Source organism: Brachycentrus maculatus, unplaced genomic scaffold (genome assembly GCF_059751285.1).
Source record: "Brachycentrus maculatus isolate JH-2025_06_01 unplaced genomic scaffold, ASM5975128v1 h1tg001850l, whole genome shotgun sequence".
Lineage (NCBI taxonomy): Eukaryota > Metazoa > Arthropoda > Insecta > Trichoptera > Brachycentridae > Brachycentrus > Brachycentrus maculatus.
The window spans coordinates 12,159-23,399 of NW_028282428.1; the positions used below are offsets into that span (position 1 = coordinate 12,159).

An 11,241-nucleotide genomic window follows, 5' to 3' on the forward strand; every position below is an offset into this window, starting at 1 on the left:
TTGATTATTGATGAGAACCAGCCAGGTCTGAGCATTTGAATATTTGCATATATCCTATCATTTAACTATGTCTATTGTTGCATCATATTGCTGCATATTGTTGCATCATATTGTTGCCCCATATTGTTGCATCATATTGTTGCATATTGTTGCATCATATTGTTGCATCATATTGTTGATACAGATACTTATCTCTCATTTATTCATCACACACACATCATTCCTCTTATTATCATCTAATCCAACATAGAATATAAAGCATGCTAATGTTAATGATAATAGTTCGATAATGACTGCACACAATCAATATTCCATGCTCTTTTTAACTGCTTCATAAATCTTCCATTGGGTCGGCAAGTACAGAGGCTACTGAACCAAAGGAAATGGCGTGTCATAACCGCAAACCCGAGCAATTGGTGCTTTTAAATGTAGGAAACATTCCTATTGAACTTTTGCGCTTATTTATCCTGCAACTCCCAAAGTTATTGGAGCTTAATGAGTAATAAGACATCTTCCGGTTTTCTTTACGGAATTGATAATGGTTTTTGAATCGTATGGGTAGATAGTTTGGAGGTCAATAACTTCTGCGGATATTCCTTATTTTTAGAGGAGTGTTGCAGTTTCCGCGAGAGTTCTCATAAGGTTTCCGTATCCGATTAAAGTTATGTCTGTGCCTTGTTTTGTTATTTCAGCTTTTTCAAGTTCGAGAGTATAGTCTCCTGTTGGGACTTTATCCTCTGCGTTACGGTACAATGCTTTTGGTTCGAAGAAAATAACCGGGTTGTTATCTCGGATTGATGCTAAGAGAAGTCCTTTTGCTTGGATGGGGTCTCTTGGGATCACAACTTTGAGGCCTGGAGTATGCGAGAAGTAAGCCTAAGGAGACTGCGAGTGATATAATGCACCATGGCCTACAGCTCCCCAAGTTGACCTTATTGTTAGTTTCCCACAATCGAATTGTCCTCCAGATCTAAATCGATACTTTGCGGCCTCATTGACAATCTGGTCGAATGCTGGGAAAATATAGTCACTGAACTGAATCTCAGCAATGGCGGTATGTCCAGCAACTGCTAGACCAATTGCAAATCCTGCAATTCCTTGCTCAGAGAGTGGAGTGTTGAATACCCGATCGACCCCATACTTCTAAAGAAGACCATGAGTGCATCTAAAAACTCCCCCGAATTTAACATCCTCTCCAAAAGCCTTCGCTCTAAATATAATTCTGAATACGTCTTATCTGTGGCCATGCAGACATCAATTGCAGAATTGACAGCCTGGAATAGATTCATGTGTTCTCGAGGCATATCGGCGGGAATGTCCTTTGCAAATTGGAAATTGCGGGTTGGCTGCAATTAGCTCTGTGCTGTGAAATTGCGAATAGTCTTCAAGCAAAGTCTCATTGTATTTATTGAGAGTTTGTATATTGTTATTTTTATAAAAAAATCCACAAATCCAATAGCAATGGATTATCCAATAATATTGGGAGTTAGTATTCTACTAATTTGCAATTATGAGGCGATGATGATCTTCATTCTTGAATGACTATGCTTAAAAGTATAGAAAATTAGTTCCGAAAATTGACATGATTTTTACGATTTATATTGAAATTAATAGACTTCGCCATATGAGCATCATTCAATACAAGGTAGATGATATTAGCAATCGAAAAGATAAGACATAGTTGTTGTCGATGGAGAATTTCAACGTTTTATTTTAAGAATATTTTCATCTGCGACAATCAGAACAAAACCTGCGAGCTCACAACAAATAGTTCTCGCTGTGTCCTTATTGTTGCCATTGTTGTTGTAGCTTTCGCTTTTGATCCATCACCATCCCCCTCTCGGCTGTATCATATTGTTCTCGTCATCTTTAACATTGTTCAGCCCAGGATACTTACTTCCGATTTAAGTATTTACGTTAGTAACTGGCTCGTTCACTCCTAAAGGTTTTATCGCATTGTTCTCGCCATCTTGCATTCGAACTTCTATCGAACTTCTATCGAACTTATAGCAACTATCATGGGCGCTAAGATAACAAGTTTCATATTTCTGAAGTATTATACAATACTATGCAATTTTATGTGATTATGATATTGTTCAGTTATCAATCAACTATTTTGATTATTAAACTTTTTATGAGCGAATCTCCTTAATTTGGCCTCCCGAACAAAACTGTTGTTTTGCTCTTTTGATTTAAGCATAACCTCCTTCAAAGTTTCCTATTACATACTTTCCTATTGCCACTGCAACATGATACACGCCATGAATAATCCTTCTGACATAGCTTCGAGTCTTTTTGTTTCCTTGCCATCCCATAGACTTATCGAGCTTATCGCTTTTGTCTCGCCAATAGCTGTTGTTAGAGACCCCTTTTTCCCAACCCCAACCCCAACCCCAACCCCAACCCCAACCCAACCCCAACCCCAACCCCAACCCCAACCCCAACCCCTTGAAATTACAATAGACTCAACGAAAGAATATCTAATATGATATAGGATAACTAAATTATAGAACACAAAAATATTTATATGTTTACTTCATTATCTTATCTTCGGCTTATGATCGTGAATCAGTCATTAGCTTAACATTGATATTGTAAACTATATGGTTGTCTGATTGGGTATGATTTTATCACGATAATCAATCAATCGAGTGACCATCAGATAGGACCATCAAATATCATCAGACACTCTTATGGGCGTTGATTGACGATTAGATTTAGTTATACAAGACTGCAGAGTTAAAACTAAGCTTACCCTTAGTTCTTCCACTCAGTTCATAGAGCTCTACTAATAAGTCATTCGTTTCTTCTAATGATATACAGTTTTTGAGTCCTTTATTCCCATTAATTCGATTTGCAGTTGAGAATAACTCTACAAACAAATGATCAATGAAGCGATGCTGGAATATTTAGAGGAATCTTTACCAGAGGAGACATGTGTTGGCGGGGGTTAGTTTCTTGAGTGGAACGTGTGTGATCAGCATTAAACGTAGCAAGTAGATCGGGTCTTCCATTTCGAATACCAAGGAATATGCTTAGTTATACTCTTAGTTGTTGGCATAGTCTAGGACATTCTCCCAGAGTTCGGTTATGTTTTAGTCCTGCATTTATTGGGTTTTGTGGGGTGTGTCGGAATTCTGGTCCGATCTGAAATCATCGAGGTTTGGAGCTTGGTCGGGAGTGTGGTATAGTTTAGGAGGGTTTTTTATCATTTATTGGTATGCTTACTCAATGTTCCTATTATTATTATTGTTTTTATTATTATTACTGTTGTTTTTGTTTTTTGAGTTAGCTTTGAGATTCTTGCTATGTCTGTAATCAAGCTCAGAAGAATGATTCACAGTCTTCCGATACATTTATTCAATTGCCTTCGGATTTCTTTACTATTTCTGCGGATTGCTCACAGGAACCTAATCGAAATAATTTTAATTAGGTCGACGAACTGAAACATGATAGTCAACAAGTTCAGAGATTTATTAAATTTCCTAAATTGCCTATTACCTATCATGGTTTTGTCTTTGCTCAAAGCTATTCAATTGCGATTTTCTATTTACATTCATAGCATTGTTGTTATTTGTAGGGTTTAATGTAAACTGACTATTCTCAACTTTTTTCATATTAGTATTTGGGCTCTGTATGAATTTTGATGATTAGGAATAATTATAAGATACATTTGATTATTTTATTTTTTATTGTTTGGGCAATTGCGGCTGTTCTGAATGCTGTTGAATTGGAGTTAAGGAATTGAATTTCTCATATGTCATTGAGATATCTTCATAAACCATATAATCGCTATTGTTGAAAATTAGGTCCATGTTTGATGAGATATCTGAAATCTAATCTGCGGAAAAGGATTTTTAGAAATTTTTAAGATGAATTTTGCTATTTGGAGAGCCATTTTTAGGATTGGGAAAGTCATTTCTTATATTATTATTGGGGCTGTTCAAATTATTGGACTAACTGTATGCTTCATTGTTATTATTATTAGAGTTGGCATAGTTGTTCTTTTTATTGTTAACCGAACTAATCGTATTAATCGGACTGTTCGCATCATTATTGAAATTGATAGCTCCAATATTTTTCTTTTTCTTCTACCATTCCAATAATTCTCCTTCGCGTTGTCCTAATTATTGTATTTACTCAGTATCTAAATTGAAACTTCCCATGTTTTTCCATGCTTTTGTGTATCTATGATAATTATATTCTTACTAATGATTATTTTGTTAGTTTAGGGTTTGCTCATTGTTTGTTATTTTTGCCTTACTTTTCCTTTGTGAAACAGGGTTTCCTGGCTCATTCATAAAATTCGACATTTTTTTGTTCTTTTCAATCTTTTTTTTTGAATTTTTCTTTTACCATTCCAATAATTATTCTTCGCGTTGCTCTAATTATCGTATTTATTCGGTATCTAAATTGACATCTGAGTTTATCTATGAAAACATGTTTAGTTAGCTGTACTTATCTTCGTGATTATGGTTATTGTTGAGATTGTTTTTATTCATATCGTTTTTGGCCTGATTAGTTTTGGGATTGGGAGTGGTATAAGTTGGATTGGGATTATAACTGTGGTTATTTTGCATTTTTGTATGGTTCTTCTTACTATCTTTCTCTGATTAACTATCAGCATAGGGATTTCTTGGCATTTTAGATTAATTCACAGGCATTGCACCTTGATCTCCTTAACTTTATTCTGATTTGAAATCAACTTATTCGCCACTATTATTATTTCCTGATTAATCCCCATAATTTGGAGATATTCTGACAGCTTTATTTCCAGTTCTTTATTTCTATATATTGGGATGCTTATTTCTTAGTTAGTTTTGTTATTTTGTTGGCTCTTTGTTTAGATTTGTTCGAGCTTTCTCTTTTCTTTCATCGTAGAATACGAACTTATCTTCTTTGTTTTGAGTCTTTGAGTTTTATTTGATAAAGTTTCGTAAGGCTTCGATTTATTCTTTGTGGGATTTTCCTGCTTTGTTGTTTTAGTGTTCAGAGTCCATTTTATTGCAATTTCCGCCCCCTACTCCGCTGTTTTTCTTTACATAGTTATTTGCCCTTTTATGCGCTCCCCATCCGCCTTTGACCATTTCATTTAAATCTTATTTCATATAGTTCAATTATTTTTGCAGTTGTATTTTTTATTACTTCGAATTGGATCGTTTTCTCTTTTGATCATTTCTTGCATTCTGCAACGACATGAAACTCCCTCTCGAGTTTCCCTGATTATTTTTCGGAGGCGTTTTCGACGCATCTCTGGGCCCAGTTTGTTCTCCATTCCAAGCTTTAATCGCCCGATGTGCTGCCATTTGCACTTGAATAATACGATTACGGCTTGCTTTCTCTAATGCTGATACAACCTCCAATTAGTCTAATTTCTTTTTGATTTCGGAATTGGATTGAATTAAAATTCCGACTTTTTATATAATCTAACAGACATTCACCTTACACTATGGATATGAGAGATATTTACCATATAGGAATTGAAGTTTGTTGTATTGTTCTATGTGGAATGATGCAGTCGATTGATTACACCAAGCATTTTGCTCATGAATTGGTAGAGCTTTGCTCCACAGAATTAAAGCTGTTTCATTTCGAGAATAGTTGATAATGCCATAAAGAAGTCATGGTATTCACAGTTCAGCTTGAGAGCAATTACCAAGAGCTATGGATGGATCTTGTCTAATATTTATCGGTATTGGGGATTCTTTATGTTTATTTTCCAGTATTGAACGAGTTAGTTTATGCAGACTGAAGCAGTTGCTTGCGAGGCTTTATCGACGCCATTTTTCAAAACTGAAGCCAATGGAGTGAATAGAATGTTTATGATTGTATCAGTTTATATTTTACTCGCAGAGGTTTGGGATTATTCTGTGGATAGCACATTTTTGCCGAGATCGATCAAAACTCTCGCGCATGCTTGCTGGACTGTGTTGCTAGTATCTGCGAAATAGAGATGCAACATCTAAACAATCCTAAAGACAGTTTTAATTCGAGAAGGCGGTCTATCAATTGGGTCAGCAAGTTGGGTCCCAAATATTTAGCTCATTTGCGAAAATATAAGTATTTCATGCTATTTGGTACTGCTGGTTGTTCCTTAAACTTTCAGAGATTTCATTAAGGCTAAATACAAACGTATGTATTCAGGATCTCTATTTTTATCCATGATCCTCTTAATTTCGAGAAGTGCCTAAATAAAACAGCAGTTACAATTTATCGTGTCTAAGCAGATTGTAATTTCGCTAAGGCATTTGTGAATTTTTGTTTGAGGGAATAGTAAAATTGCTTATCTTTTTATTACTTAGGAGTGGGCGATATCCTTTTGTTTTTGACAAGGGATAGGTTATCAAGGGAGTCTTCGATTTTATCGGTCATTATATTTTAAACAATTATTATAATATCTATCATGCGATATCATGCGATATCATGCGAATATTATTTGGCTGTTTGTGGAGATTATTCAAATTTATAGAAACGGGTTATAAATTGTCAGATATTATTTACTCGTCTATCAGAACAAAGATATGCTCGTCAAAGTACTCCATTTCTAATTCAAGCTCAATATTTTGATATATGCTCTATGTATCTTCGGTGTCGTCACAATTGTTGCTGCGAATCACGAACAGTCGGGGATTCATACTGATCATAATCATAGATAAGAAGACACTGCGGCTCACAATGTTCACAATGCTCATCACAATGTTCACGATTCTCATGAATAAAGAGTTTAAAATGAAGCCTTTCTCCTAAAATAAATAAATTCCTCTAATTTCGCCTTATAATTTGCGTGCTCGATTTCAGAGTATGAAACTTGCTCAAAACAAACAAAAGATTGGTTTGTCATATTTTTTGTGCCATGGTGTCAACACTGTCTAAAAACAATTCCTATTTTTGAGGAGTACGCTGAAGTCAAAAGACAAAGAGGCTAAGCAAATATAGTTCTTGGGTTTGTGAATTGGTATGTTTATACTCATATATTAGTTAAGTATCGAAAGATATTTGTAAATATTTCGGAGTGAAAATGTATCCCACATTTTTATATCTGCCTACAGAAATCGAGTCAGATGGAAAGAGAAAAGTACGTATGTTAACAGCGCAAAAAACTATTTCCAATTTCTTTGATTTTGAAAATGATTACAAGAATTAGGCATTAAGCAAAATGCAATAAATTGGTTCTACAGTTTGGAGTTAGCTCTTTGCAGTATTCAAAGCACAATGGATTCAATTTACTGTATTTGCGATTTTGTTGCCTGGCATTTTCGCATATTATTTGGCGGATTGGTTCGCAAAGAAAGTCCTCACGAAAAAGAATTCGAATAAAATAGCAGCAAATAAATAGAAAACTGATGAAAACAATAAAAAAGCGGATTGATTATTGAAAACCTGTACATTGTTCCAAGTATATTACTGATTCAACGACAAAGAGATTATTCTATTGGATCATTTCACAAGTGCATGCTTTTACCAATATTTAACACTTTACATATACTTCTCACGTTAAAGTTTAACTCCTGAGCCTCCTTCTTATTTCCCTAAAGCATTTCTCATTATGGTAATTGGGTCCATTGGAGTTTCAAATGCCTCATCTTGAAATTTCACAGATATGATGCCATAATCATACTAAGTGTCCTTATTTGGGTCTTATTGCCCCATCGCTTAATTTTACTTCTGAATTTGTTACTTTGAGTATAAGATTAAATCCAAATACTTCGCTTTTTTCAAATTCACAGATTCTTTAGGAAAATACCTTTTGAGAACCGGCAACTATTTTTATGTCCTTGCCTCAAAACAAGTCTTCAATAAATGTTAATTATCCGCAGTTATTTATACTGTGGATTGTTTGCAATTTGTGAAATTTTACAAGAAAATATGTTTGCAGAATGGGGCGTAACCTGGCATCAATTCGACAGTTGGAAAGAGCGCATTAGATTTTTACTAGAACAATTTTGGATCATAATCTATGAATCCTGCTGCTCCTTATTTGAACTGTCTCATACAAAAGGGATCTATGCGTTATAATTGTAGAATTACCAAGGACTAATCTATTGAGTTGTTTCATGGATGTCGTCGATACACAATATATTTCAATATAAATATAAAAAAAGTAATCAATTCGAGAAATCTTAGATACTCATGCTTTATATTATTTGTGATGAAAGGGTGTTCTGATGTTATTAGAAATTTGTTACTAATATAAAAAAATAATTATTTAGATCATGCATGCATATATTTCTACATGGATGTTATGAAGAAATGAGAGATGTGTATGTACATGCGGGTAAATATGCATATCAAACGTGAGAATTGAAATAAGGACCCTAAAAAGAAATTTATTGAGCAAATGTTGCTATTTTTATTGATTACAAATCATTGTTAATATCGAAAGTTATCAGGATGCGAACAGATGCTAAAAATAGTGTTTAAAATATAGCGAGAGAGAAGTAACGAATTTCATTTTCAAGTATTTGCCTTTCTTGGAGATTCTAGTTTATGATAATCTCAATTTTATTTGAACTAGGTACTAGATTCTAATTATTATTTTGATATAGAAAATGTATTAAAAACAGGAATGCATATACAATCAATCAACTTCATCGACTTGAGGTCCTTGTCCTCCAGCTCCTCCAGGGAAGCCAGCTCCTCCAGGGAAACCAGCTCCTCCTGGGAAACCAGCTCCTCCTGGGAAACCTCCAGCTCCAGGGGGTGCACCACCGGCTGCTTGATAAACTTTAGCCATAATGGGGTTGAATATTCCTTCAAGTTCTTTTTGTTTAGCCTCGTATTCACTAGTTTCAGCTTCTGGGTTAGCACTGAGCCAGCTTTCGACTTCAGAGACTTTTTGAGTGACTGAATCTCTTTCTGAGCTTTCGAATTTATCCTTAAGCTTTTCGTCATTCAAACTATGCTTAACGCTAACGCAATAGCTTTCAAGACCGTTCTTGGCTTCAACTTTTTTCCTGATTTTTTCATCTTGATCTTTGTATCTTTCAGCCTCTTTGATTAAGTTTTCGATTTAATCTTTGGAAAGTCTGCCTTTATTGTTGGTGATGGTGATCTTAGCATTTTTGGATGTTCCTTTATCTGTTGCAGAGACATTCATGATACCGTTCTCATCAATTTCGAAGCTGACCTCGATTTGTGGGACTCCTCTAGGGGCTGGGGGAATGCCATCAAGATTGAATTTACCAAGAGTGTTGTTATCCTTGGTCATTTGCCTTTATCCTTCGAAGACTTGAATCAAGACTCCTGGTTGGTTTTCAGCGTAAGTGGTGAATGTTTGAGATTTCTTGGTTGGGATAGTTGTGTTTCTAGGAATGAGGACGGTCATGACACCTCCTGCAGTTTCGATACCTAGGGAAAGTGGGGTCACATCGATCAAGAGAAGACTGTCAGTTTGTTCTGATCCCGTTCCGCTCAGGATTGCGGCTTGGACAGCAGCGCCGTAAGCGACAGCTTCATCGGGGTTGATTGATCTATTGGGTTCTTTTCCATTGAAGAAGTCCTTGAGCAATTCAATAACTTTAGGGATTCTAGTTGATCCACCGACTAGGACGACCTCGTGGATTTGATTCTTGGACATTTGAGAGTCCCTCAAAACCTTTTCGACTGGTGGAATGGTTTCCTTGAATTGAGTCATGCAGAGTTATTCGAACTTGGCTCGAGTGATGGTCAATGAGAAATCTTCAGATTCTGCCAATGAATCGACTTCGATTGTTGTTTGGGCTGAAGAGGATAAGATTCTTTTGGCTTTTTCAGCTTGAGTTCTTAATCTTCTCATGGCTCTAGGATTTCCTCTGATATCAATTCCTTTTCTTTTCAAGAAATCGGCAGCGCAGAATTCGACAAGCTTGTTATCGAAATCTTCACCTCCCAAGTGAGTGTCTCCAGCAGTTGCTTTCACCTCGAAGACTCCCTAGTCGATGGTTAAGAGTGAGACATCGAATGTTCCTCCTCCCAAATCGAAGATCAAGACGTTCTTTTCGCCTGCACCTTTCTTGTCTAGGCCGTAGGCAATAGCGGCAGCAGTTGGCTCGTTAATGATTCTGAGGACATTCAATCCAGCAATAGCTCCAGAGTCCTTGGTGGCTTGTCTTTGGTTATCACTGAAATAAGCAGGAACGGTAATGACTGCGTTCTTGCAGCTTTCTCCAAGGAAGGATTCAGCAGTTTCTCTCATTTTGGTGAGGACCATTGATGAAATTTCTTCAGCATGGAACTTTTTGATTTATCCTTTGTACTTGACAACGATGACTGGCTTGTCATCGGCTCCAGATTCTAGCTTGAATGGCCATAATTTCATGTCTTTCTGGACGACAGCATCATTAAACTTGCGACCAATAAGTCTCTTGGCATCAAAGATGGTGTTAGTAGGATTCTTGGCTGCTTGGTTCTTGGCTGAATCTCCAATAAGTCTTTCAGTGTCAGAGAATGCCACATAGGAAGGGGTTGTTCTGTTTCCTTGATCATTGGCAATGATCTCTACTCTTTCGTTTTGCCAGACACCGACACAGGAGTAGGTGGTTCCTAGATCGATACCGATTGCTTTTCCGACAATTTTTTTATCAGTCATTGAATGTATTTGGTTTAGTTTTTGAATTTATTATGATCGCCAACACTCTCCAATTTAAAGAATTCTTATATTTTCCAGATAATTCTAGAACCATTTTATAGACCTATATAGAAAATCATTCTAGAAAATAACAGCGAAAAAGCAAGAGCAAAACGATTAATCCCAGGGCCTCAAAACTAGAAAAATCGAACATATCCTAACTTTGTTTGCTCATACGTTAAACTTGGCAGCTCTAACATTGATCTTTTATGCTCTTCCGCATATATTTCATATTTCATAAAATCTATAGTCCTATTATTCCGTTATATCTGTATTATTGCTTATAATTGAATTCATGCTAGTTGACGATTTCTTTGTTTGTTTTTTGTTCAGATCTATATAAACTTTAGGAGCTATAATTTATGTTCGGACCCTATCTTTACGAAATGAACAAATATTCCCTAGTAATAATATACTCGTATAATGAGTCAAAAACAGATAACTAGGAATTTGGATATTCGAATAATCTGATATTCAGACACTGAGATATTCTGATAACATAGATATTCAGAGAACATAGATATTCTGATAACATAGATATTCAGAGAACTTAGATAATCGGATAGGGGTTGGGGTTGGGGTTGGGGTTGGGGTTGGGGTTGGGGTTGGGGTTGGGGTTGGGGTTGGGGTTGGGA

At 35.9% G+C, this 11,241-nt stretch overlaps 3 protein-coding genes across 3 annotated transcripts; all 3 read right to left on the minus strand.

The window, feature by feature from the left end:
• Positions 1–303: 303 nt before the first annotated feature.
• LOC148298578 (2-oxoisovalerate dehydrogenase subunit beta, mitochondrial-like) lies at positions 304–1,392 on the minus strand. The gene is given in 2 exon segments (XM_088276777.1): positions 304–1,209; positions 1,212–1,392. Coding segments are annotated over 2 exon segments (999 nt in total). The 5' UTR covers positions 1,305–1,392.
• A 7,164-nt stretch (positions 1,393–8,556) lies between these two features.
• On the minus strand, positions 8,557–9,634 carry LOC148298579 (uncharacterized). The gene has a single exon (XM_088276778.1). The coding sequence runs from the start codon at positions 9,632–9,634 to the stop codon at positions 9,215–9,217; it is 420 nt and encodes a 139-aa protein (XP_088132904.1). The 3' UTR covers positions 8,557–9,214.
• A 588-nt stretch (positions 9,635–10,222) lies between these two features.
• Positions 10,223–10,585, minus strand: LOC148298580 (heat shock 70 kDa protein-like). The gene has a single exon (XM_088276779.1). The coding sequence runs from the start codon at positions 10,565–10,567 to the stop codon at positions 10,223–10,225; it is 345 nt and encodes a 114-aa protein (XP_088132905.1). The 5' UTR covers positions 10,568–10,585.
• Between the last annotated feature and the right edge of the window lie 656 nt (positions 10,586–11,241).